The sequence below is a fragment of the Mesocricetus auratus genome, unplaced genomic scaffold (genome assembly GCF_017639785.1).
Source record: "Mesocricetus auratus isolate SY011 unplaced genomic scaffold, BCM_Maur_2.0 Super-Scaffold_100018, whole genome shotgun sequence".
Lineage (NCBI taxonomy): Eukaryota > Metazoa > Chordata > Mammalia > Rodentia > Cricetidae > Mesocricetus > Mesocricetus auratus.
This window is the reverse complement of record NW_024429199.1, coordinates 223,520-250,589: the sequence shown is the minus strand read 5'-3', so window position 1 is coordinate 250,589 and position 27,070 is coordinate 223,520. Positions and strand designations below refer to the sequence as shown.

Here is a 27,070-nt window from a genome sequence, read left to right as displayed (position 1 = left end):
AGGAACTGTGGTGACTTTAGCCTAGAGAAATTGCAAAGCAGAGTTGCAAAGAAACATCCAAACTGCCAGCAAGTGGAAATCGTTATTGTGCTAATACTTTGTGTTCTCAGCAGTTTGTAAAGTGTTTCATTTTAAGTATTTGCAGCTTCTTGTGGAATCTGTGTGACTCAGTCTTGAAAAGATGAATAGTTTTATTTGCTATGGGGATTATCTGTCAGTGAGGCGTTATCTCTTAAAAGTTCTACTTCTCAGGTGTGTCTGCTTAAGATTCTCACAGGCTATGTTTCATTTTCTATTGCAGTGCTTTAATCTTGGGCGCCTCAGGTGGAGTTGGTACTTTTGCGATACAGGTAAAAGACTTTTTTAATCTTGTGGCTAGGAAGGTTTTTATTTCTATGACCTTACAATTCCATATATTATAAATTAGTTTTCCTTCGAAGCCGGGTCTAGTGTACTGGTTAATTTTGTCAGCTTGACAGCAGCTATAGTTACCTGGGAAGAGGAAACTTCAACTAAGGAGTTACCTCCATCATATTTGCTTGTGAGCATGTTTGTGGGGCATTTTCTTGTTTAGTGTTGGATGCGGGTGTCGCCATCCCTGGGTAGGTGGTTCTGGATTGTATAAGAAAGCAGGAGTGAGCCATGGATAACAAGCCAGTAAGCAGCAGTCCACCATGGCCTCTGCTTCAGTTCCTGTCTTGAGTTCCTGCTCTGACTTCCTTGACAATAGACTATAGCCTGTAAACTGAAATACTTTACTCCCCACATCAGTTTTGGTCAGTGTTTTAACACAGTAACAGAAAAGCAGGACATCTAGTAAATGCCTTTTAATTTCAGTGATCCAGATGAACATGTTGTAACACAGAAGGAAGCATTAATCTTTCTAGTCATTTAGTGTAGAAAAGCTGAGTGGGTGGAGCAAAACCCTTTGGCAGGAAGACCACGGTGGTGGTTGTAGATGAAAGTTTGAAGTTTAGTAGTAAACAGCATTACCAAAAACTGGGGCTAGCTTCCAGTCAAAAATGTTAGACTTTTTGTAGAAACTGACAAGCCACAATACCACTTTCAAGCGGTCTGCATATTCAATGTAAAGCCAATAAAAATGTCAACTGCTTCTTTCCCATACAAGGAAAGTTTATTCTGAAATATATATGGGATTGCAAAGTAACCCAAATAGCCAAATTTTTGAAAAAGAATAGAATTAGTTCCTAATTCCAAACTTACTACTAAGCTAGAATATTCAAAATGGTGGGATAGTGGCACAAAGAGAGAGAGGGAGGGAGGGAGAGAAAGAGGTGGGAGGGAGGAGAGAAGGAGGGAGGGAGAGAGGGAGGGAGGGAGAGAGAGAACACAAGAACAAAATAGAAGAAAAGAACTATCTAGAGACAACTCTGTATATGTGTGGTCAGTTTTGTTTTTTATGTGTCTGTGTGTGTCTGTGTGAGTGCATGCCACAGAGGTCAGAAGAGGGTGTCAGGTCCCCTGAAGCTGGAATTATAGTGGTTATGAGCTGGTAACTGATATAGGATCCTGTGGGAGAGCAGTCAGTTCTCTTAACTGATGAACTATCTCTCCGGCCCCATCATTTCATTTTTAACAGGGATGGCAAAATGGTTAAGTGAGGGGAAAATGCCCTTCCAACAGATGATGAGACACTTGATGTCCACTTACAAAAGAAGGGAATTGGATCCTTACCTATACAATAGACAAAAATAATTCAAGGTGAATCAGAGTTAAACATAAGAGCACCAATCAGAACACTCTCAGTCTTGTCTCCTAGGTGAATCTAGATCCTGTCAGTTTGGCAGTCAGTATTAACTGGCACACCATAGGGGAGTATTTCTAAGTTATAAATCTGATAAGGGTCTGCTCTCGATGCTACATAAAGATCTCATACCGAAACAACATCAAGATGATATAATCTTCAAAACGGAAAAGGTGTCAAGCATGGTGGTAATGCTTGTAACTCCAGCACTTGGAGGGCTGAGGCAGAAGGATCTTTAGTTTGAGGTCAACCAAAGGTATATAATGAGATCCTGTGTAACACAAGTTCTAATAGGTCTTACTATATAGGTATATAATGAGATCCTGTGTAACACGAGTTGTAATAGGTCTTACTAATAAAAGCCAGGAGTTAGCTAGGGACTGAAAGATCAGAGAATCAGAGAGTGGGTTCCTGTCTCATCCCACATATATTCCTCTCTGTGCCCAGCCATCTCACTTCCATCTGTCTGTACAAACCTCTAGATCTCTCTGGATAGCTAGTGGCTAACTCTTCCCTCTGATCTTCAGGCAGGCTTTATTTATTAGAGTATAAACAAGATATCACCATAATCCTGTTTTAAGGAAACAAAACACAGTGAAACACATTATCATGGGAAGAGATTGAACATCATTCTTGCTTAGGGAAATAGAAGAACCACAAGACACCATGCCACACCTAAGGATGGTCTTAATTAAAATAAAAACAAGAAACGTGTGCTAGCAGGGGGTAGAGGGCCAAACTGATAGATAGTAGCTTCTGCTGCCAATACAAAGTTGAGACAGCCAGCTTGCTAAAAGCAAAGGTTAACTTGTAATTTTAGTTTTAGTCCATGATTCTCTATACCACTGAGCCATACCCCTAGGCTTCTGGTTTTAGTTTTGAGTGATAGTTACTCATTGAAATTAGTTATGAGTAAGAACACAAGAAGTTGGGCACCTACCCACATGGCATACACTCACACAGACACACGTGTACATACATCCTAAAATTATTTTAAAATTTTATGTTGTGAAATATAACTCAAAAAGTGCATGTGACATAAATGTATAGTTTAACAAAGTATCATAAAGCAAACATCATGGGCGGGAATCGTATTCTAATTGTTAAATATTTTGGAGATGGCTACAGGGATTGGACTTGGCCTCTTGCATGCTGAGCTACACTTCCAGGGTTCTTAGTGGTCAGGTCTCCCACTTGAGTTGTGGTTATGGGAAGTGTTTTGAGTGTATGAACTGTCTCTCACTTACCATTTCTCACTGAAGAGAATGCAGTAAGTTACAGAGGGGTCATAATGTGAGTGAGCCTCACTTTCCCTCAACGGCAGAGACACCATCAAACCTTTAGGTCTTAGACAAATGCTACAGTTTCAGTTTATGTGATGATTATAGTAGCTTGAATCCATATTTAAGTCCATGAGTCTATTGTTGATGTATTTTTTTGGAAAAAAACATTACGAGGAACAAGTTACTGTGTTATAAATTGATAAAGGGAAATACAATTAATTGAATATTCCTGCTTTGCCCCTACCTTGTGCTTTTTAGGCAAGTGACCTATCATATATGTATAGCTCCAGCTTTTGTCCTGCCACTTTTAAATTTTATTTATTATTTATTTTGTTTTTTTTTTTTAAGATTGGGTTTTCTCTGTGTAGCCCTGGTTGTCCTGGAACTTGCTTTGTAGACCAGGCTGGCCTCAAACTCACAGAGCTCTGCTATCCCACAATTTTTTAATGAACTGTATGACTGAGCAAACCATATAGTATTTGAAGGGAGGTATTTCTCAATTAATTGTGACCACTAAATGAAAAGAAACAGAACTCGAACATTACTCTTTGCAGCCAGGAGTGGACAGGAGTAAGTCCTGAGCATTGACAGCTTGCGGAGATCCTTTGGCTGTGTCAGACACTATCCGTGGTTTTCTAAAGATGCCTTCATCTTTCAGTCATCTCCCAAGGTTCAGGAAAAAAGGCAGAGGACACAGAATCGTGCACAACTGCCCCCCCCTCGTGTAAACGGAAGTTTCAGACTGCAGGGCAGTTCTGCAGGTCTAATGGCCTGGATTCTTCCACAGATAAATCGTAGGAGAACAAAGGGATAGTAGCCCGTGATTTAGAAGAGGGTCCCTCCCCATATTTTAAAAAATGAACACAACAACATATTGTGCCTGAATGACATTTTTCTTAATGTCAGGAATTGATTACTATAAAAAAATCAAGATAATGATGACTTACAAAGGAGGTGGCTGGGAAAGGAGCTTGTGTTAAGACAGAACAAAAAGAAAAACCTTTGAATTGCTACAGGTATTTTGTTTCTTTATCTGAGTCATATCTGCCTTCTAAGTTCACTGAACTTTTTAGTAGTAGTGAAAGATAGCCTGACAGTTCTAAGTGGGTCAGTAAAAGCAAGACATTAGAAGGGAAACAGTTGAGCTGTTTTGTTACATGATAGATTCTTCCTGAGGATTTAATGCTGTTAAATAAACTCTAGGGCTGGATGGGTGGCCCAGTGGTCAGGAGCTTGGGGAGGGAGGGCTGCTCAGTAGTTAGGACCCTGGTTGCTCTTCAGAGACTGGGGCTCGGTTCCCTGCACCCTCATTGCAGCTCACAACTGTCTGTAATTCTAGTCTTGGGATCCAGTGCCTCTGTGGGGACCAGGCATAACACACACACACACACACACACACACACACACACACACACACACACACACACACTCATATGCATAAAACAAATACAAATCTTTAAAGAAAAGCATGTCATAGAATCAGGTCTATTGGGCACATCACTTTTTTTCCCTCAACAGTGTCTTGCATATGTTTTGGGGAAAAGATGGACATCTTAGATTCCACCTGGGACTTTGACTCAGGACTTGCTGTTGAAAGAAATCTATGCCTTTACTGCAGAGTCCCTGTCTGCAGCCCACACATAACACACCATGTATGTTATCCTTCCTCAGTGGTTTTCAGGGTATATGAATCCTTGGGAAATATTTTTTTGTTTTGAGATAGGGTTCTCTATATCATAGGCTGACCTTGAACACTATGTAGCTGAGAATGACCTTGGAGTTTCTGATCCTTTTAGTGCTATGTCCAAAAGTGTTGGAAGTACATGTGTGTGTCACCATATTTGGTTTGGTCTATATTAATACCAAGTTTCTTGATAAATTTGAAGTATCTTGCCTGATACTGATAGTAGTCCCCTTTAACTCTGTGAAATTGACATCGTAGAAAAAGTGGAGGGCCATTTCAGATACTTAAAGCTGAATAACAATAGAATCATGTACTTTTATGTGGAATGTATTTTTAAATATGTGACTTGGCATTTCAAATGAAGATACCATTTATCTAGGCCTTCTTACTCCAAAGGAGAGGACTCAATTTGTGTTCCAAAACTAACGTGCCCATATTTTCTTAATAACTTTCACCTAATAGCTGATCACTGTGTATGTTTCTAGATGTGCTTTTATGTGTGTGCATGCGTGTGTGTGTGTGTGTGTGTGTGTGTGTGTGTGTGTGTGTGTGTGTGCGTGTGAAGGCCAGAGATTGACATTGTTTTCTGTCACTCTCCATCTTGTATTTTGAGACAAGGTCTGTCACTTGAAGCTGGAGCTCGTTGATTTGGCTAGACTAACAGGCTAAAAAGCTCCTTGTGCTGGGACTGTAGGCATGGCCTGCCATGCCTGACTTTTTTACATGCTGTGGGATCTGAACTTGGACCCTGCTGCATGCCTAGCAGGCACTTTGCCTGGTAACTTTGATGTCCTGCCTGATTCAAGCCATTCTGGAGATGCAAATGAAGAGGTTGCATTCTTAGGTTCTGGGTGCTTGGTTGTGTATTCACATCCTGAGGATGTATGATGCTTGTTTTTCTTTTCTCTGCTATTTGCCCTTTGTCATTAAAGGTTCTAAATTTGAAGTTTGTAACTCTCCTGGTTTTTCTGGTCCTGGGCTGACCCTGCATAACTTCCGAGACAGAAAGGTGGTCCTGCTTATGGAAGATGAGATCTAGTAGGATTTGCTTGACAGACAAGTTTTATCATTTTAACTGGCTCTGAAAGGTAGTCTCCTGCATTTCTTGCTAAAACGAGGACTTAAAAGTTTTCTAGAGATTTCTCATATATGTGTACACCTGGCACCAACCTTTTCTTTAAAAGGTTGTCCCTTCCCTTTGCAGATAGTGAAAGCATGCTATCCCCTTCCCTTTGCAGATAATGAAAGCATGGGGTGCTCATGTGACAGCAGTTTGCTCTCAGGACGCTGGTGCCCTTGTAAAGAAGCTTGGAGCAGATGAAGTCGTTGATTACACGTCGGGAAGTGTGGAAGAGCAATTGAAATCCTTAAAACTGTAAGTAGTAGAACAGTGCTCCTCTCAGGAAGGAGGCTCAAGTACAGTGGAGTGTGCAGGTCTGCGTCACACTGGAGTCTTCTAAAAGACTGACATTCATTGTCATCTGGATTCATTTCCACAGCACATGTACTTTGGAAGTTATTTTTATACATGGTCTGGTGATTTTAAGGCAACAAGATTTGGAAGTGTATTCCTTCTGTGGCATCATCACAGGAAGAATAGAGAGGAGGGCATGAAACCACATGATTGCTCCTAAACACATTTCCAGTGTTTTGGCTCAATAAGAGCATAAGAAAACACAGTGTAAGAATAAATGCTGTCAGGAAACAGTGTGGTGTATGCAGAATGCCTGAAAGCCAGTCTGTGGTTTGGCCTAAGGTACTAGATAGGACTGACTGGGGGATTCTCTCAAGCCCTGTTGCTTTTGCCTGTGTCCTGTCTGTTAATTTGATCTGCGTTAGCTGACGTGAAGCTGAAAGCGCTGCTCATACATATTTGACTGGGATTTCAGAGGGCATTCTTTCCTTTTTAAATCCGTCTTCAGAAGCCAGTTATTCTGGGCCTCACTGACTAGATGTGTAATGTTGAAGGCTGGAAGCACAGCAAGGTCTCGTCTGTGCAGTGCAGCCAGCCTGAGCCTGTGCGTGCCCTCTGTGGAGCTGCAGCTCCTGTCAGGCGCTGTCGTGGACACGATGGATGCTGGGGGGACCAGACACATTCCCTCCTCCACAGCCTGCACTCCCTTGGCAAGGGTGAGTGCCTAGTGTTTGTCCTAGTAAGGGTCACTCCTGCTGTGGCCTGAGCAACTTGGGGAGGAAAGGGTTTATGTGACTTATGCTTCCATCTCACTTTTCTTAATTGAAGGAAGTCAGTACAGGAACTCAAATGGGGCAGGAATCTGGAGGCAGAGGCCATGAAGGAGTGTTGCTTATTGTCTTACTCCTCATGACTTGCTCAGTCTGCTTTCTTATAGAACCCAGGACCACCCGCCCAGGAGTGGTCCCACCCACAATGGACTGGGCCCTCCCCCATCAGTCACTAATTAAGAAAATGCTACAGGTTTGTTTTCAGCCGACCTTATGGAGGCATTTTCTCAGTTAAACCTCTCTCCTCTCTGATTACTCCAGTTGTGTCAAGTTAGCATAAAACTAGCCAGCACAGCTTGACACACAGACACATCACAGTTAAGACACAACCTTTCCTTTCTATTTGTCCCCAAGATCACGTGTTAATAAAGATAGCACAATATAAAACATTTTATGAACTTTATTTAAAAAGTCCCACAGCCTTACAATTCAAACACTTCAAAAGCTGTCTTTTAGAAAATACCTAGTTTCTTTTAAAATCTAAAGTCTATAAAAATCTAAAAGCTCTCTTTTTTAAGTTTAAAGTCTCTCTACTGTAGGCTCCTATAAAATAAAAAATAAATGAAATATACTTTTTTTTCAAGAGGTAAGAACCCAGGCATAGTCACAATCTGAACAAAGCAAAACCAAACTCCAACATTATAATAACTCATTGTCTATTATCTGGGATTCACTCACAATCTTCTGGACTCCTTCAAGGGACTTGTGTCACTTCTCTGGCTTCACCCCCTGCAGCACACACAGCTTGTCTTCTGAGCTGGGGCAGGATCCACCCACACTGCTACTGTTGGTGGTGGTCATCCCATAGTGCAGGCATCTCTAAAATGCTGGGGTCTGGGATGCTTTTCTCCAATAGCTTCTCCTGGGCTTTCTTCATGGTGCCAAGAGTTAACTTCTCTGCATGACTTCCTTCAGCTGCCACTGAGGCTGCATCTTCAGCAATTGCCTCTGCTGGCCTCTCAACCTGCTAAGCATCAGCTATTCTCCATGACCCCTTCATGCTTTCAAAACCTGGGCGATTCTTACATGTTACCAAGTTTGGCTGCCATTATGAGCTACAAGGTTGGCCACCCCTGGAACACAGCTTCTGTGCAGTGACTCTCTGGAAACACTTCCCAGAAGAATTCACCTCAGTGATGCTGGTCTCTTCTTAGTCACTAATAATGTCTTAGCTCCAGCCAACCAGCATCAATTGTCACAGTAGCACAAAGGTTTCACTTTAGTAGTTCTGGTTTCTTGTTAATCACAGCCTCTTCTTCAACTTCAGCCAACCAGAACCATGGGTTCTCAATTTAAAATAGCAAATGGCCTTGATAGATAAAGTCTTTAAGCAACTCTCAAACTTCCCTCTAGAGCTACACAAGCCAGGACCCCATGTTGCATTGCTCTCAACATTGATTTCTTCTAAGCTCCCACAGAACAGCTCACCAAGCTCTCAACATTCAATGGCTTTTCTTACCCAAAGTTCCAAAGTCCTTCCACGATCCTCCCAAAATACAACATGGTCATGTCTGTCAGAGCAACACCCCACGTTCCTGGTACTAACTTCTGTCTTAGTTGGGGTTACTATTGGTGATGAAACACCATGATCAAAAGCAACTTGGAGAGGAAAGAGTTTATTTGACTTACACTCCCACATCACTGTTCATCATGGAATTAAGTCAGGGCATAAACTCACACAGGGCAGGAACCTGGAGGCAGGACCTGATGCAGAGGCCGTGGAGGGTGCTGCTCACTGGCTTGTCTTCATGGCTTGCTCAGGCCAGGGGTTGCCCCGAACAAGAGTGGGCTGGGTCTCCCCACATCAATCACTAGTCAAGAAAATGGCCTGCAGCTGGATCTTATGGAGTCATTTTATCAGTTGAGGCCCCCTCTTCTCTGATGACTGTCTTATGTCTGTCCAGCACAGTGCTCTATGGAACACTGAAGCAGGGAAAGGGAGAACTAATGACTGGGGAGGAGAGGTCGTGGGTGGGGTGTTTAAAGGATCTGCTTTGAAGAAGCATCACTTGGTTAAAGGCTTCAGCTGGTTTTCTTCCTGTCTGTATGTCTCCACCCAATGCTATAGTATTTACTGTGTGTGTGTGTGTGTGTGTGTGTGTGTGTGTGTGTGTGTATGTGTTGGTGTATATGCACATTCACATGTGGGTTCACATGCCTATGTAAGTGATAGCCAAAAGAGGACATCATATATTTATTTCCCTCTCTTACTCTCTGTCTCTTCCTTTGAGGAAGGATCTCTCCCTGAACCTGGGATTTGTGTTTTCTTGACTGCTTGTAAGTCAGCAAGCACTAGGGATCTTCCTGCTTCCAGCCCCTTTGGAGGTGGGGTTTTAGCATGCAGCAGATGCTGGTCTTATTACATGGTGATGGAATCTAATCTCCAGTCCTCATGGTTATACAGCAAGCACTTTTAACTGCCAGGCCATCTCTCAAGCTCCTGCTTTAATTATTGAGGGAATCTAGAAGACCAGTTGTTCTCATGTGATAAGTACATGTAAGTCTCCCCTGTCAAGAACACATTTGGTGTGATTGAGAATTCAGGGCTAAGTTTCTTGAGTGTCAAGGTCTGTACTTCTGTAGGGTGCTGGAATGTGAGGACATGACAGGTCTCCAAGATCTTGCTTCTGGTTAGTGGTAGTTTGAGTTGAGAAGAGCAGCATAGCACAAAGTGTATGTGTTACAGCTCTGAGGGGAAAGGCCTTTCCATTTGAGGTGTTATAGCTTTGAGGGGAAAGGCTTTCCCAATGCAAGTGTTAACAGCTCTAGAGGGAAAGTTTTCCTGGCAGTCAGGAGCCAAGGAATACCACAAAGTCACACCATACAATGAACCTCACATAAGAGATTTACTGGGAGGGATAAACTGGAAGGGTGGCTGCTTCTGCTTGGGTGAGAAGCAGCAGAGAACTGAACAGAAGATAGAGTTTATGTAGAGTTTCTTGGGGGGGTGGAGCTTTCAGGGCGAGGATTGGTGGGTTTTCAAGTCTTGAGCTTGGGCTTTTTACTTTGTAGGGTGGAGCTTGGATCTGTCTGGAGGCACTGGGTCTGACCATTATGGCTATTAAAGTGTACTATGGGCAAAGCCTAGTGGTTAGAAGTCCTCAGGGGTGGGACCTGGCTACTTGCTGGGCTTACACAAAGGCCAACACCAACCTATTATCCTCTGTTGACCTTTAGTAGTATACATGTTTGTAACTTACCAAGGAGAACCTGACAGAAGACTGAAGGACACTTAGTTTGTCCTCTCATATCAGTGTGACAGTCCCCTCAGCTTCTCTGGCAAGTTCTCTTGCCTTTTTGATTGTACTCTTCCAGTAGAGGACTTTCCTTCCTTCCCTCTCTTCCTCCCTCTCTCTCTCCTTCCTCTCTCTTCCTTCAACAGTGTCTTGCTTTTCTGTTGCTATGAAGAGATACCATCACCAAAACAACTTATGAAAAAAAGCGTTTAATTGGTGGTTTGCTTACAGTTTCAGGGTGAACTCATAACCCTCATAGCCGTCATGGTGGGAAATATGGAAGCAGGCAGGTAGGTGTGGGACCAGAACAGTAGCTGAGAGAGAGAGAGAGAGAGAGAGAGACAGAGAGATGGACAGACAGACAGACAGACAGAGAGAGATAGGGAGAGAGAGACACACACACAGAGAGAGGGACAGAGATAGATAGATAGAGAGAGAGAGAGGGAGAGAGAGGGAGAGAGAGAGACACAGAGAGAGGGAGAGAGGGAGAGAGAGAGAGAGAGAGAGAGAGAGAGAGAGAGAGAGAGAGAGAGAGAGAGAGAGAGAGAGAGAGAGAGAGAGAGAGAGACACAGAGAGAGGGAGAGAGGGAGAGAGAGAGAGAGAGAGAGGGAGGGAGTTTGTGTTTACTAGAAGGCATGGGCTTTGGAAACCTCAAAGCCCTCTCCAGGGACACATGCCCTCTCACAAGGCCACGCCTCCTAATCATGCCCGAACAGTTCCACCGACTGGGAACCAAACACTCCAATTGATGAGTCTGTGGGGGCCATTCTCATTCAAACCACCACAGACAGTTTAGTTGAAGTTGATCATTGTACTCAGAACCTCTGCCCAGAAGTTGACCTCTGAATAGTAGCAATCTCTTTGATGTTTGGATCTTAGAATTTTTACAGCAAGAGAGAATTAAATCTCTTTCTAATCCAATCATATCATGGTTGAGAAAGCAGAGGCAGGGGCTTTTGGGTATTTTGGTAGCTCAAGGCCATTAATCATTCCTGGGATAATTTAGCCTACAGTTTGTCTCCAGACTTCTCACATGGTGCCCAGTCTGTAGTAGCAGTTTTAAGTTTTCCATAAATTAAATAGCCTCACATTTGTTACTAAGGCATTAGAAATACAGTAGTAACTTTGCTAATGAGAAGCATGATCCTCTAGGAAGGTCACTCTCCTGCCTTCGTAACCTTTACTTTTTGTCTTTCTTTAGTTTAATCCCGTGAAAGACTCAGTATTCTTGGAGCTGGCCAAAGCTGTCTTAGAAGCTTTGATGTTTTGACTTCCTCCAGATGAATTTGGAAGGGGGAAAACTTTACCCAAGAGGAATTCACCAGTTGATTTATTTAATTTATACACATATATTTTCTAAATAGAACTTTGTTTTTGAAAGTAATTAAAAGCTTTCATGGGTTTCTGTCCCTTTTGAGCGTAGTATAGTGATTATAACACTATTTGGTTAGATTTAGAAATTGGAATATCTGTAGGTTCTGTAGATTCTATTAGACAGTTTGGGGTGGGGGCATGTCAGATGACACTAAATGCTAAGAGAAGGTTTGATTTTTTTCATACATTATCCTGTTGCTATACATAAAACACACAAAAAGAACATTCCCAAAGGTAAAGAGGATGCATTTCTGGCTGTAGAGGGGATAAAAGCAAGTCATTCTTACAGGCAAACAAGTCATGTGTACTGACAAATCCATGATGACACTGAAAGACAGTTTTGTAGTCTTCTTCAGAGCTGAGGTCAGGGCTCTTCATCTTAGACAACCTTGTTCTTCGTGACGTATATTTTAAGCCAGACACTTTTTTGGTGTGAGAATCTGTTTGATTCATATTAAGCCAAATCACTCCTGATTCAGAACCACTTAAGGTACAAGATATAAGAAAACTTGTAATAAGAAATTAGTTGCAGGCTGGCAGTGGTGGAGCATGTCTTTAATCCCAGCACTAGGGAGGCAGAGGCAGGCGCATCTCTGTGAGTTTGAGGCCAGCCTGGTCCACAGAGTGAGTTCCAGGATAACCAGGACTACACAGAGAAACCTTGTCAAAAATAAAGAAAAAAGAAATTAGTCGCATTTTAACATTGGAAAAAAAGGTTTAAGTGGAGGTGAGTGGCTGTGCCTTCTCCCCGCTCAAGCGCCCTCTGTGGATGATGTGATGCCACACATCGAGTGGGCTGTCACTGAACACACCTTGTAGCCAACTGGCAACCAAGTGAAAGAGGATCGCGCCCAGTGGAGAGCCTGGCAGAATGTTTTATTTGATTCTTTCCCTCCAGGTTTGACTTTATCCTCGATAATGTTGGTGGATCTACTGAAACATGGGCTCTAAATTTTCTCAAGAAGTGGTCAGGAGCCACCTATGTGACTCTGGTGACGCCTTTCCTCCTGAACATGGACCAACTGGGCATTGCTGATGGCATGTTGCAGACTGGAGTCACCATGGGTACCAAGACATTGAAGGTAGGAGACAAATCTTGATTGGTGGGAGTGAGCAGGCGCCTCATACTACTGGGAATTGGCTAGCCCGCTTTCTCTTCTTACCACAGTGGCTGCCAGCCTGGTCGGTCTCTAGACTCACGTGCAGGCTCAAATTCTGACCTCTATTTAGTATCTTTCTGTTTCTAAACCTGGTGTCTTCTCCTATAAGGTAAGGTTGCTAATTTGCTATTTACTGCACTGCTATAAGCATTAAATAAGATAACCCTCATGAAGAGTGTGACACAAGGCCTACGGCATCTTACTAATGCCAGCCTGTGATTGGCTGTTATTGCTTCTCTTGATTCATCTGATATACATTGTTTTTTTCCTGCCCATACCTGGTGATTTTCTTTCTCAGTGGTCTTAAAGCCCAGTCCCTTGTACATAAGGTAGAGATTCACTCGGGCAGTTTCCTGCCTCTGCACTCATGCAACAGTAGATATCCAGTGGTTCCCAGACTGAGCTTTCTCACCTTTAGAGGTCTATGACGTTCAGAACCCTTAAGGAAATTGTACTTTTACTTAGAGGCTATGAATACTGATGGAACAGTCATGCTTTTGCTGTCCCAACATTTCATATTCCTTGTGAACTGCAAAGATCAGCTACTTCAGATTAGTCAGGTTGGCTGTCTTAACAGGCCATTGCTTCCGAGACTGCAATGAATAGTGTCCAAGTTGAATGCCCTCGGGGAGTGGTGGGTCTTGGGAATTAGTGCATATAGCCCCAGTTACAGGACCGAGATTGGGCTTAAGTGTCTGCTCTCTGTTTAATGCCATCACCTCTTGTCACCACAGTGGGAACAGAGCCTGATATAAATTCAGGTTATAAATTAGGGTAATTCTAGGGAATTGAATTAGAGGTGAGATGGTATACATGATAGAAGAAAACAAAGGTAAATGTTCTTCTTTTAACTAGATTAAATACTTCAGATTCAAGGAAAAGGCAGTAGAAAGGCCCTCAAGGTAACAGCTTGTCCCCTGGGTGGACCTAGCCAGCTGTCATCAAACTGACTGTCTTTAGCTTTCCTTCCTTCTCTCTCCTTCCATCATTTTGCTTCTGTTCTTTTGTTATGCATGACTTTTAATGAGAAGCTTAGGGACTGAACTTGGCCTCACACATGTTGAGCAAGAAGTGCCTCCGAGTCACACCCTGAACCTTGAGATGGTTTTGCTTTGTTTTGTTTTTAGATGGGGTTTCATTATGTAGGCCAGGCTTACCTGATCCTCCTGCCTCTACCTCCCAAGTGCTTGGATTACAGGTGTGTGTCACTGTAACTGCTGCTTTTTAAAGAGAACTCGTTATTTTTCTCTTCCGTGTATGTATGCATGGCCTGTATGTGTGGATATGCACATCAGAGGCCACTAGAGCATTCTGGGTGCCTTGGAACTGGAGTTGAGGACAGTTGCAAGCCGCCATCTCGGTGCTGGGAGCCAGACCCATCTCCTCTGCAAGAACAGCAAGTGTCTCAGCTCCCTTAAGGTGCTGCTTCGTGCTGGAAATGAACTTGGGCACCATCAGGAGATTAAGACTTAGTTTTGTTAAAGCTGAAGAGCTGTGAGGAGGCACAGCACAGTTAATTAAGCTCACGAGTGTGTGTGTGTGTGTGTGTGTGTGTGTGTGTGTGTGTGTGTGTGTGTGTGTGTGTGTGTGTGGTGCAGAGGTGAGCCAAGTGTGCTCTGCTTAAGGAAACCATGGGTGGGGGCGTTGTTGGCAGAGGAAGGAATCGGAACTGTTGTTTGTCTGCTGTTAGGGATCAAGTGGTTTGCTTCACAGAGGAATGTGTTTTGAGGGACTTCAGATTTTGTGACCATTTTAGTTCCCCTTTTAGTACCCCAGTTACCAGAATGTTTCACTGTGGTCCTGGAAGCCACAGCAGACCTTAGGAGAGTCAGCTGAACAGGTCTTCTGTGCTTGTCATTTACTGGGTGGGCCCTGTGTGGGGACATCTCAGTGCATCAGTGTCTGGCCACATATGCTGTACAGAGCCTTTTACTGTTAGAATTTTCATGACCCATGCATTCAGTTGTATGACTCCATATGTGGTCAGTGCTCACAGTTTAAGAAGCTTTGCTCTAGAACAGCTATGATCAGATAGACTCCCATCCTTGCAGGTCGTGTGACAGAGCCTGAGCTTAGAGACTGTCAGGGCCAGACTGGCCCCAGTGAACACTCTGCCTTCTCTTTGAACTTGTGTGTAGGAGCAGGCAGGACAACAGCATGGCATTAGGCGTCTTTATCCATCTCTGAGGGCGTGGGCCAGGTTGAGATATCTTGGAACTTTGCTTACCACTCTTTGGATAATATCTGACTCACCTCCTGCATGAAGGAACCACTGCTGAGTGCAGCTTGGGCTAATGATGAGATCCTGCTCAGAAGCAAAAGAGAGTAACAGTTATAAGTGGATGCAGAAGTCTAATGGAACCCTTTCAGTGTAAGATGTTTGCTTATCTAGGGTAGAGAGGTTTTGTTCTACAAAGATCGGATGGCCTGAGATTCATGGTAACTACAAGGGTAGACCCAGAAATAATATAATAGCAACTTCATATCCTTTCTTTGAAGCTTCTTTATTCCTGTCAGAGTCAAAAACAAAAAAATTATGATTGAGTCCTGTCTAAGAGCATGTTTTAGTGACTCTTGTTCTAAAACAGTTTTAACTGTAGTTTCAGTGCCTCCTGTAAACTTTAGTGGGGAATGCCTGGAGGTCTAGGCCCTAATTCTTGTAAGTGAGCAGTTCAGCACATGACACAGACTATGTCAGTCATACATGGAGATGCCTGGGTTGACATGGATAAGTCTTGTTCATGTGCTTATTCCTTTAACACTGTGGAGTATCTGCCCTCCATCAGTTTCTATGCTAAGGTCCTAGCATGCAGTAATGTGTCAACATAATATGGGAAATGGGTTTGTCCTGGTGATGCAGAAAATGCCTTTAGTTAGCTGCGGTTAGGCAGACTTCCTTTCTATGAATTTACCATGATTATTTTCCTTCTTTTAGCATTTCTGGCAAGGAGTGCATTACCGCTGGGCCTTCTTCATGGCCAGTGGTCCATATCTAGATGAAATTGCAGAACTGGTGGATGCAGGAAAGGTAGGTCCATGCAGAAACCCTTTTCCTGGTAACTGTTATTGACATTCTTGTAGACTGTCCACCAGGCCTCATCCCTGGGAACACTCCAAGTGTGTGTGTGGGGGGGGGGGTGTGAGGAGGGTGCAGTGTTTTGTTTCTGTTGCCATGCCATTCATGGAGAAATTTCTCTGTCTGCACAGTAACTTACCCTGTTTAGCCTGCCTGTAAGCCCCTCAAGGCATGCCAGTGACCAAGCCCTAACCCCCAGATTAGTCTAACATCTCCAACCTCTGGAGATGCAGGCAACCAAGCTCTGCTCTAGCAGAAAAAAAAAGCCCAAGATCTAGACACAGAATCCCACTAGTCCCTGAGGTTGCCCCAAGATCATTTCACAGAATCCCATTTCACAGGCAACCCTGGAAAGCTGCCCCTCAAGAAACTCTATAAAGCCAGCCTCCTGCTCAGTTCTCTCCTGCTTCTTTCCTAAACAGAGGCAGTCACCCTCTTGTGACTCTTCCAATAAGTTTCTTGGGTGAGATTTGTTGTGCAGTGTGACTTTGTGGCACCCCTTGACTCCTTAGGGCCAGGATACCTTTCCCTTCAGAGCTGTAACACTTATGCTACCCTCTTGGTTTATAGATCAAGGGACAACCAGGGCATTGCATGATATTCCTAAAGGTACACAGTTAGCGAGTAGCAGAGCTGGGAGCTGAGCTGGGTGACTGGTATTTGGTAATGATCTTTGAAAGATGGAACCCTCTGCACAAAAGGGAGAAGGTGCTTGCAACTTCTCACTGAAACTCCTGGAGCTTCCTCAGTCTGATGGTCCAGGAGGCAAGCCACTTTCCAGATAATAGGGAGAACAGTACTGGATCTCTGTCCCCTACCACCTGGGTGAGAAGTGATTCCTCAGGCCTCCTTTCCAAGGTTAGTGTGTACCAGAACACAGATATACTCAGAAGAGTGCACATATGGGCGAGGATTGATGGGGGCTTGAACAGAGACAAGCAGTTGCTGTTCCCTGACTTCTGGTGGCTGGCCTTTAGGTACTTCATAGAAAATGAACATTGCTGAGAGTTTTAGTTCTCTCTTTTGGGGTAAAGAGGCTTTTCGGGGCTCCTGGCGGGTGCAGGGCTCCCCAGATTTTAAGAAATGAAGTGGCTTTTAAAAAATTCTCTCCTACAATATATTCCAACTACACCTTCCCCTCCCCCCACACCCCTAGTTCCCCTCTACCCCAGATCCTCAGTGGCTGTTTTTTAAACATTTAAGGTTTGTTTGTTTGTTCAATTCTCTTGTAGCCAAGAAACTATATGGTCTGTGATAGCCTGGATTAGTAGGAACTGTTTTTGGTTTTAGGTTTGTTTTGAACCTTTTCATGAACTTCTCAATCTTGTGTGCTGAGTAGAAGCAGGCTCACATTTTGTATTTATAGGCTTCTCCCACATCCCACAGGTATGCTTCCTTTATTGCCACAGAGAACAGAACTATCACTAAATAAGTGAGGGTTTCACGAGGCTGGAGCCCCGTGATCACAGTGTCTGTCCTCCAGGGTGCACACATGATGGTGTTTGTCCTGATGTCTGCTCATGCTGCCAAATGCTTGTCACACTCCCTTGTATTCAAAATATTATGACTTGGTCTCTACTTGGAAATTACTATTTACCCAACAGAGATGAGAGGTGATTTGTATATATGCACCAATTAAATTTGGCAAATAACTAGTAGAAGAGCTCACAAGGGACATGGGAGAAAGAAGATGCCTTTGTGGTGAACCTGAAGGAGGACCAGTGAAGACTGTCTCTGTTTACTGCTAAGGCTGATGGACTTGGGAGTGGTTTTTGACATTGAAGAGCTCTGACCCTGCAGAAGCTGATAGGTGACTCTGGGTACAATGAGACCAGGTGTCTTGTCATGTCCTTGCCATGATCTGAATGTGAGAGATCACTGTCTGCATACTGGGAAATTGCGAGGAATAACAGACATTGCAAATTGTGCCATTAGAGGAGACTTGTTCAGTTCATTCCAGATCTTCAAAGCTCTGAGGGAGGAGCTGCAGTTGCTGTTTGGTGGTGTAAAGACACAAAACAACTTCGCCAACTGCTCTGAGTTAGATGCATATCTTCATAGGAGTCAAAATCTGAAAGTTGAGGTTATTTCAAATAACCACTTCTGACTCCATTCCTCAGTCACGAAGTTCTGCTTGTCAGACAAAACCAGTATTACTAGTTTCTTGAAAATTCCAAAGATATTTTGTTCAAACAGGAGAAGATAAAGGAGTAATGAATAATTTCTCACCTTCCTTTTTGTTTTTAAACACCCTTCTTAAATTCCTATTAGAATATTAAAATGTTCTTCCTTATTTTGTAAATGGCTGCTAATTTTCTTTGCCCAGGTGTGCCAATATTTATTTGATCTTTTTACGCTTCAGTTGATAATCCAATTTTGTTTTAAGTACTAACTGTGAGTCTATCCATCTCAGTTCATGGAAATGCAATTACTGAGCCCAGAGTTTTTGATAAACAGTAAGACAGCCAGCTTTTGAAAACCTAGTCTATGTTTAGTGTTTCTCCGTGGCCGCCTTCTAAAGCCCCCTTTTCTTTTCACTCCCTGTCATCTTGCTTGTTTCGCATCAGGGCTGACTTCCTCTGAAAATGTGAGGAAAATGTGGTGCTGGTCACTTGTAACTTGATCTTTCCTGATTAAAAGCTGGCCGGGCGTTGGTGGCACACACCTTTAATCCCAGCACTCTGTGAGTTCAAGGTCAGCCTGGTCTACAGAGTGAGTTCTAGGACAGCCTCCAAAACAATACAGAGAAACCCTGTTTTGAAAAACAAAAACAAAACACACACACACAAAAACGGTGTCTGGGGCTGAGGAGGTGGCTTACTGGGTGTAGTGCTTGATGCAAGGCATCAGCAGCAGCCATGTAAAAAGGCAGGCATAGTGTGGCCCATGCCTGTGACCTCAGCATGGGGAGGCAGAGACTGGAGGCCCCCAGGGGCTCACTGACCAATCAGTGAACTCCGTCATTTAGAGACTCTGTCTCAAAATAAGATGGAGCAATAGAGGAAGACACTTCTTGTCAACCTCTGGCCTCCATGTGAACACACTTGGTGTATGCCCACACAGAGCAGACCCTGCACACACAAGCATCTGGCTTTAGTGCTATTAATAGAGCCCTGTGTGCTCCAGTAAGCAAAGAGAAGCTGCAGATCCACACTGCCACAACGAAAGGACTCGGCCACATCAGCTCTGTCCTCACACTGTCATTTTGCCTTCTGGCAGGGTGGCATTCTGTAAACATTCTGGCATTAGAGTCCTCTGCCTTCAATGTGTCCACCATTCTCAGGCCCAAGATGAAAAGGAGCAGACATTTACAAGTATGCGGGGACCTCACAGTCCTTTCTCCTCATTGTCACCATGAGGTTTTCTGCTAATAGTAGAATTTCATATTCATATTTACTATAGCTATGCACAATTTGGATCTGAATTTTAAGACTGATATAATATTTTCATTGTCTTAGTCAGGGGCTGGCACAATATATAGTCAGTAAGCTAAATCCAATCTTAGGCATATTTTTGTATGCCCTTAAGCTAAGAAAGACTTCTGTATTTTAAAAACATTTTAATGTGTTTATTATGTGTTTGTATGTGTATGTGTGTGTGTATGTGTATAGTGTGTATGTGTGTAATATATGTGTTCATATATGGGCAGGTATGAATGCTCCTGTGTAAGTATATATACCTGTGGTGTCCAGAGATCAAAATGGAGGGCCTTCCTGTCCACCTTATTTTTTGAGGCAGGGTCTTTCACTGAATCTTGAGCTGGACTGGCTGGTCAGAGTGCTCCAGCTACCTCCCCCAGAGCTGGGTTACAGATGCATGCTGTCATGCCCAGCTTTTTACATGGGCAGCTGGGCTCCGAACTCAGGCCCTTGTCCCTGTGCCTACTTTACCTACTGAGCCATCTCTCCAGCCCCAGGTTTATGAAGTTTTAGGTGTTTATTTTATTTTATTTTTGTGAATCTGGGTTTTTGCCTGCATATATGTCTGTGTACCACTTGTGTGCCTGATACCTGTGCAGGCCAGAAGAGGGCATCAAGTCCCCTGGAATCAGAGCTACAGACAGTTGTATTGGGACTTGAACCTGGGTCCTCTCGAAAAGCAGCCAGTGCTCCTCTAACAGCTGAGTCATCTCTCCAGCTGCCAGAACAGCACAACACAAAACAAAAACTTTGTAGATCATGTGTGGCCCACAACATTGTTCCCTATTTAGTCCATTACTGTTTGCTAATTCATTCCTCCCTCAGTTCCAGGTAGGACAATTGCCACAAGTTCAAAACCAGCCTGGGCTGTAATATGAGACCCTGTCTTTAGAACAACAACAGCAACAAGAAATCAAGATAGAGAGGAGTTGTAGTTTCCTAACCATAAAGGAGTAGAAAAATAAGAGAGAAAAGTTCCCTGATCCTTTTCCTAGGCACACAGTTAACCATAGAAACTGTAACCATAGAAACTGGTAATATATAGAAAAGGCAGAGAGGAGCCCTGTGCTGGTGACAGGATGGCAGGGAGCAGCCTTCCCTGCTAGTGTTCCCTGTTCCTGCAGCTGCTTCCCAGGCCATCAGACATTAGTGTGAAAACCACTGTTCTGATGGATCAAAGGATCGTGGTTGCTAGAGTATCAGAGTGTAATGGCTTTCTGGCTGGGCCTGCAGTTCTCAGCATTCTCCTAAGCACAATGAACATTTCCTGTTTTTACACTATGTAACAAACTGTTCTGGGTTGGGAATGAAAGAGAAAACTTGGTACCTCTCTACAGTCCTCAATAGGTAGCTGCTGGTAAGAATGACTCTGTACTGGGGGAAAATATAATTGTTTATGTTTGCTTATGTGTGCACATTAGCTTCTGATTGAAACAAACTACCACAAACACCATGGCATAAAGTAACACCCATTTATTATTTTATAATCTTGGAAGTCAGTAGTCTGAAATGGTCTGGCAGACCTGTGTCCCTCCTGGAGGTCAGGATTTGCTTGCTTGCCTTCTCCAGTTTATCGGCCACGGGCATTCTGACATCCGCCTTATTCTATAAGGATTCTATGATTCTACTTCGTTTACCCAGGGTGATCTGCTTTGGGCACCTTTAACCTAATCAAACCTGCAAAGCCTTCTGCCTCTTGTTGTCCTAGGCTTAGGGAATTGGGACGTGGATGTTTGGTAGGGCCAGTATTCTGCCTGATCCAATGCACAAGGATCTTGGAATGTTGATTGCTCTTGAAGAAGGAAACTAGATGATTGGACACCAAGTATGGAAGGAAGATGTTTTATTTCTTTATCATTATTTTATCATTTTTATTTTAAAAATACCTGCTAGCCTTGAGCTCCTAGGCTCAAGTGATCCTCTTTCTTCAGCCCCATAAATGGCTGGGCTAGCAGGCATGTGCCACCCACCTAGTTCCTATTGATGGATTGAGATGAGGTCTTGATATGTAGCCCTGACTGGCCTAGAACTCTGTGTGGACCAGTTAGTGTCAAATTCATAGAGATTAAAGGCCTGCACCATACCTGGCCCCTTTTAACCATTTTGCATATCCTTATTTGCACAAATATGTTCTTCACACAATATTTTGTTTGTGTTTTGGTTTTTGAGACAGGGTCTCTCAATGTAGTCCTGGCTTTCCTGGAACTCACTATGTAGATCTGGCTGGCATCGAATTCATGGAGATTCAGCAGCCTGAGTGCTAGGATTAAAGGTACACACTACCTGCCTAGCTTCTTCATGAAGTTTTTAAAGCCCTTGATGTCATGTACTTAATGCTCACAGGTCTTCTCAGAATTCGAGCTTGGTTGAGAGTGATGTAGTCTTCCCAGAGTTTCTTATTTCTTTATCTTCACTGTCATCAGCAGAGCATCTATGAACTGGAGTTCAGTCTGTAGCACCCACTGAGGACTCCCTAGTGCTCTGTTTCATGTGTCTGCTGTAATAGTTACCTCCTCATCAGCACTGTCCACTAGAACTTTCTGTGGTGGTAGGAATGTCTGTCCGTGTGATCAGCAGGCAACCACAAACTGTTTGTGACTGTTGAGCATTAGAAAAGTGGCTAATGTAACTAGGGGACCGACTTTCCATTTTGGTTACACACTTAATGAAATGTTAACTAGTTACATGTTTAGAGGCTGCCATATTAGACGTGGAGCTTTGAAAGGGAATGCATTGGGTTCTGAGGGAGATGATTTCCAGCCCCTCTGGGATGGCCAAGCTTCACGTTTCATATGGCAGCAGGATCCTGCTCCACAGGAAGACCATGGTGGTTTGAGACCACTAGAAGAAGGTCTGCCTGCCTGGTATTTTCAGCATCTCATTTTGTAGCCTTGATGCTTCTGAATTCCTTTCATGTTTTCTCCTTTTCCTCTTTGTTTCGTTTTAAAACAAAGTTGTAGGTCTCACTATGTAGTGCAGGCTGTCCCTCAATTCTTAGTGCTTCCAATTCTAGCCCCTGGCTCTGGGGTCACATGTATGACCATCATGCTTGGCTTTTCTGAATTTTTTCTAAGTTCTTGAGGTTGTTTCCCTGAGAATAGTACCGAGTTCCTCCCCTCCCCTGGCTGGAAAGGAGTGCTTCCTGGAATCTGTCCTGACGGATACGGTTTACTCTCTCAGGACATCTCCATCCACCATCCCTCTCCAGTCCCACACCCATCTTCCAGCTTTAATGTTGCCTGGGAATAGCAACTAGAACAAAACTCACCCCTTCCTTTGCTGTCTCTTAACTCTGAGGATTTGGAGTTACCTTCCTTTCTTCCATTGACAGGCCTAACAGAAACTGGGACATAAACTCCCAGAGGTGACTCTGGGACTATGGCCTGGTGCCCATTAACAGGGGTGCGGATTGGAATCTTGAGTCTTCCTTCGTATCTCTATCTGTTGGTCCATCCTCTCATGTACCTCACCTTCTGAAATCTGCAGCTTCTATGCCTGGGGGATGAGCCTGTAGAGACTGAGGGTGAAGAGCGTGGACAGACTGACTCAAGACCACCTTCATCCCATTTGGCAGGATAGCCGAGGGTCCCAGGTCCTCACTTGGCTGTACTCCCGAGGGCTCTGGCTTTGCATGGGCCACTCAGCCGCTGTGTCTCAGCTTCCTGTTCTTTTCAGGTTAGCTCAGACGCTCATCCCTTTTGGCTCTTTCCTGTCCTTCAAAGGCTTGCCCAGTGGCTGGTAAGCAGCAGTGCTGTTGTAAGGTCGGTCTTACTTAGGAAGGGTGATGTTCCTGTTGTCCCTGTGTTAAAGAAGGGATGCCAGGCAGCAGGTGCTAGACCCTAGTCCTGTTAAGAGGGGGTACACTCAGGAGACCCCATACTTGCCTCTCACACTGAATAAGGGCTGCTGCTGTGGGTGTTTCCTGGTCATCCACATGTGAGCCCCGGTGTCTGTGCAGCAGGAAGTGTGACTTTGCGCCTGCCTGCTTTATAACAGGGCTCCCCATGCCAAATGGACTATAGCAGTGTCATCACATAAATGTCCCCACTTCACTGTGAGTAACCTCTTTTCCCTCTCTGGAGTTTAACTCTGATCCCCTGCCCTTTAACAAACAAGCATTGTAGTCCAATGTGAGGCTGTGCATAGACACTGTCTCATTATCCAGTTAATCCACTGTACTGTCACATATTTAGCCAACGGGGGCATTTGCCTGACTGTAATTTAAAAGCGCCCCCCCCCATGTGTTTTCATTGTCACTTACAGGAATTGCTGAATGACTCATTATGTCATGGTCAGCCCTCTTGAGCTCTTTGTCACAAAGGGCCTGCCCAGTCAGATTAAAGTGTGCAGCCACTGCAGTGGCCCAGTCAGCAGGTCAGCTTCTGTGCTCCAGCAGAGAGCTCCAAAAGTGAGCCTGGCGCGATGGCCTAGCCGTGGGTGCTGGAGTCCGGTTTGTGTGCCTGTGCTAGGCTAGTGCTTTCCAGGGAGAGGCACAGTGAGTGAGGTCCAGTGAAGGAGCATGTGGATGGCAGTGTGTGTATGTGAGGGAAAACAAAAGGGGCACAGGAGTCCATGGCCGTGTGTACGCACCTCTCTGGACCTTGCTCAGAACCGTTCTGTTCCCATCCCAGAGTCTGACTCCACTGTCCCAAGAAACACTGGAGAAATGTTTGGAGTCATTCATTTACCAGTTAGCTAGCATTCAGTAAACAGTGTCCTGGAGCTCTGAGCAGAGTGATGGATCTGGGTTTCATATGGAACTTGAAACAGCCCAAGGGTCTTCTTTCTCTTACCAGAGAAGGCAGTTCATGTCAGCTCTCAATGTGTCCTTGCAGTGTGTGAAGGGTCTGAGGTTCTACTCTGTGCTGGGGACTATCAGTCAGTGACACCCTCCATAGACAATGTACCACAGCACCTGCCATCCCTGGGGCTGGATGCAGGGTTTGGAGATCAGCTGACACATGGAAGGCAGGCCAGGATTCAGGTTGTGATAACTCATTGTGATAACGTTCCCTTCCTGCCTGGGTGGAGATGAAACGTAGCAGATGGTAGTGATGGGCTCTGTGCAGTGACGAGAGCACTGACAGTGACGTCAGTTGAGTCCTGCCATGCCTTTCAGCAATGGTGTGACACTTAGGCACATTAACTCAGCCCGGTGCCCCAAAGTTTTATAAGAAGGTATGTAGCGTGGGGAGTCAGTCTCCCTACGGTGAGAGCACTTCCTGCTCTTCCTGGGCGTGTAACTTGATTTGTATGTGCTGGAGAATCTTCAACTCTCAGGAGGAGGAGCGTGGTGCCTGAAGCCTGGAAAGTCACGTCAGAGGAAATGGCATCAGAGGCATCCGAATGCCATAAAACTTGCCTTCCTCTTGTCAGAGGAAAAGGGTCACTCAGGCTGTGAGTCAGCGTGTGCTTTGTGGCAGCTGACACTTGTCATGGACCTGTGAGAAGCAGTCCAGTGGTGTCCCGTGCACACCGGCTGTTCCCTCTAGACATTTGAAGGGAAGAGTTCAGGTGGGCTTGTGCATGGAGTGAGAGTGTTGCCTGCTTTCAGGAGCTTTCTGTCAGTACTGCTGCACTGTAAGGCAGCCAGCAGTATCCGCACACCAATGAGCTGCCCGAGCTGGAGGTTCCTCATCCTGTACATTGTAAGCATTGTGGTACTTTTGTGTGGAACTTCAAGGCCCAGAGAGCTCGCACAGGACTCCTGCTTTCTACGTCAAGCTTTTCATTTTAGTGCCTTAGCTGAGCATGCACTACATGTTAGTATTACAGATATCTAAAGATGGCCTATACACAGATACTTTCTGCTCTTACTAAGTATACACAGGTGTTTAACAAGTAAATTGTGTGTGTGTGTGCACTTCTGAGAGAGGAGCGCACACATATATGCAGCAAGGGCCTTGCTACTTTGTCACCCTGCGCTGCTTCCTGTATAACTAGGAACACGGCAGACCTGTACTCGGCTGTGGTAAGTGCAGCTGTGAGGAGAGCTCATGGTTCCTTGAGCAGCTCAGAACACGCTGCATGTGGGGACAGGAAGGCTGGGAGGCCGGATGCAGGGTTGCAGATGTGAGACTCACGGAGATAACAGCTTGTGATGCTAGAAAGTGACAGGTAGGACCAGTGGAATGGCTCAGTGCAATAGCACTTACCAGGCAGATCCGAAGCCAACTCTGATGGCCAGGACCAGGGCAGACGGGACAGAAGGAAAGAACTGACTCCCAAAAGTTGTCCTCTGATTTCTACATGCACCAGACAGCACATGTGTGTCTATGTCCACACTACTCACACACACACACACACACACACACACACACACACACACACACACACACACACACACACACACTGTACTACATACCCACACCAGACACACACATCCACATGTATCACACTCACACACATACACACAGCCGTATACATCATACCGCACCTACACCAGACACACAGAACCACACACAAATAAATAAAATAGAATTCTCAAAAAATGAAAATGACAAGCAACGTGAGGGTTGAAGCTTGGATGTAGTGTGTCTTGGAATGTCAAGTTTGGGAGCTCTTGCAGGGCTCTGAGTGACAGTGTCACTGGGAATGGGAGTAAGATGGAGTAAAGATGAAATTGAGGGCAAAATTGTAGGGATGAGATGAAATGAGGAGGAGGAGAGGCAGCTGGAGCCCCTGACCTAAGCACATGGCAGAGAGCCCTGGGACTGGCTTTGAGGGATATCTACAGACACTGTCTGCCTTGGAAAGTATCGATTTTCTTATTAACCCGTTGGTCTCTTCTTTGTTTTGTAGATTCGGCCAGTAATTGAACAAACCTTCCCCTTTTCTGCCGTCCCAGAAGCCTTCCTGAAGGTGGAAAGAGGCCACGCCCGAGGGAAGACTGTGGTTAACGTCATTTAAACGAACATGTGCGTGCCAGCTGCTTTCGTCTTGCTGAGTGCCTGTGATCTGGACATCTAGCCCTCTAGATATTTTTCCAAGCTAGATTCTAAGTTGCATGATGTGTTTACAGACCTAAATGTGGACTGGTGAGACGACTCAGCAGATAAAGCTGCTGGGAGTGCAAACACGGCTTCCTGAGCCCCATCCCTGGAACTCACATAAAGGGGGGAGCGCACTGAGGCCACAGAACTGTTTTCTGATCCTCTGCCCCATGCTCATGCCTCCACAATGATAAAGAAAATAAATAATTTTTAATATTGTGTGTGTATGCCAGGGTGCATGTGGATGGAAGTTTCTGTCCTGTTCGGTCCCACAGCCCTTTAGTCCCAAATTAAACACACTGAGGTTTATATTAATTACAAACTGTTTGACCTATTGCTCTGGCTTATTACTAACAAACTCTTACACCCTAAATTAACCCATAATTCTTATCTATGTTTAGCCACATGGCCTGATATCTTTTCTCAGTAGGGTATTCTCATCTTGTTTCCTCTGCCTTTCCTCTTCCCAGAATTCTCCTAGTCTGGTTGCCCTGTCTATACTTCCTGCCTGGCTACTGACCAGTCAGTGTTTTATTAAACCAGTACAAGTGACAAATCTTTCCAGTGTACAAGAGAATTATCATACAGCAGGTGCGCTTTGGAGATTACAGGGGACTGTTCAGTACTTGGTTCTTCCTACCATGCAAGTTCTGGGTATAGAACTCAAGGTCTTAGGCTTGGTGGCAGTGCCTTTCCCTACGGAGTCATCTTACTGGCTCAATAAAAAAATTTAAAAACATGTATTTTTTAAAATATTTTTAATATTCAGATAGTGGTAGTGCACGCCTTTAATCTCAGCACTTAGGAGGCAGAGGCCCATGGATCTCTGAGAGTTC

The 27,070-nt window shown here is 44.4% G+C and overlaps 1 protein-coding gene across 2 annotated transcripts in view; it reads left to right on the top strand.

Moving 5' to 3' along the window:
* Rtn4ip1 (reticulon 4 interacting protein 1) overlaps positions 1 to 26,453 on the top strand; it is a 41,904-nt gene extending 15,451 nt beyond the window's left edge. The window contains exons 5-9 of one of the 2 annotated variants that reach the window (XM_005073210.4): positions 302 to 350; positions 5,971 to 6,107; positions 12,486 to 12,669; positions 15,683 to 15,775; positions 26,044 to 26,453. In XM_005073210.4, the coding sequence (XP_005073267.1) occupies positions 302 to 350; positions 5,971 to 6,107; positions 12,486 to 12,669; positions 15,683 to 15,775; positions 26,044 to 26,151 (571 nt within the window). In that variant the 3' untranslated portion in view covers positions 26,152 to 26,453. The remainder of the gene's footprint in view (positions 1 to 301; positions 351 to 5,970; positions 6,108 to 12,485; positions 12,670 to 15,682; positions 15,776 to 26,043) is intronic. The other variant, XM_021229049.2, reaches the window with a different exon arrangement.
* Positions 26,454 to 27,070: the final 617 nt, after the last annotated feature.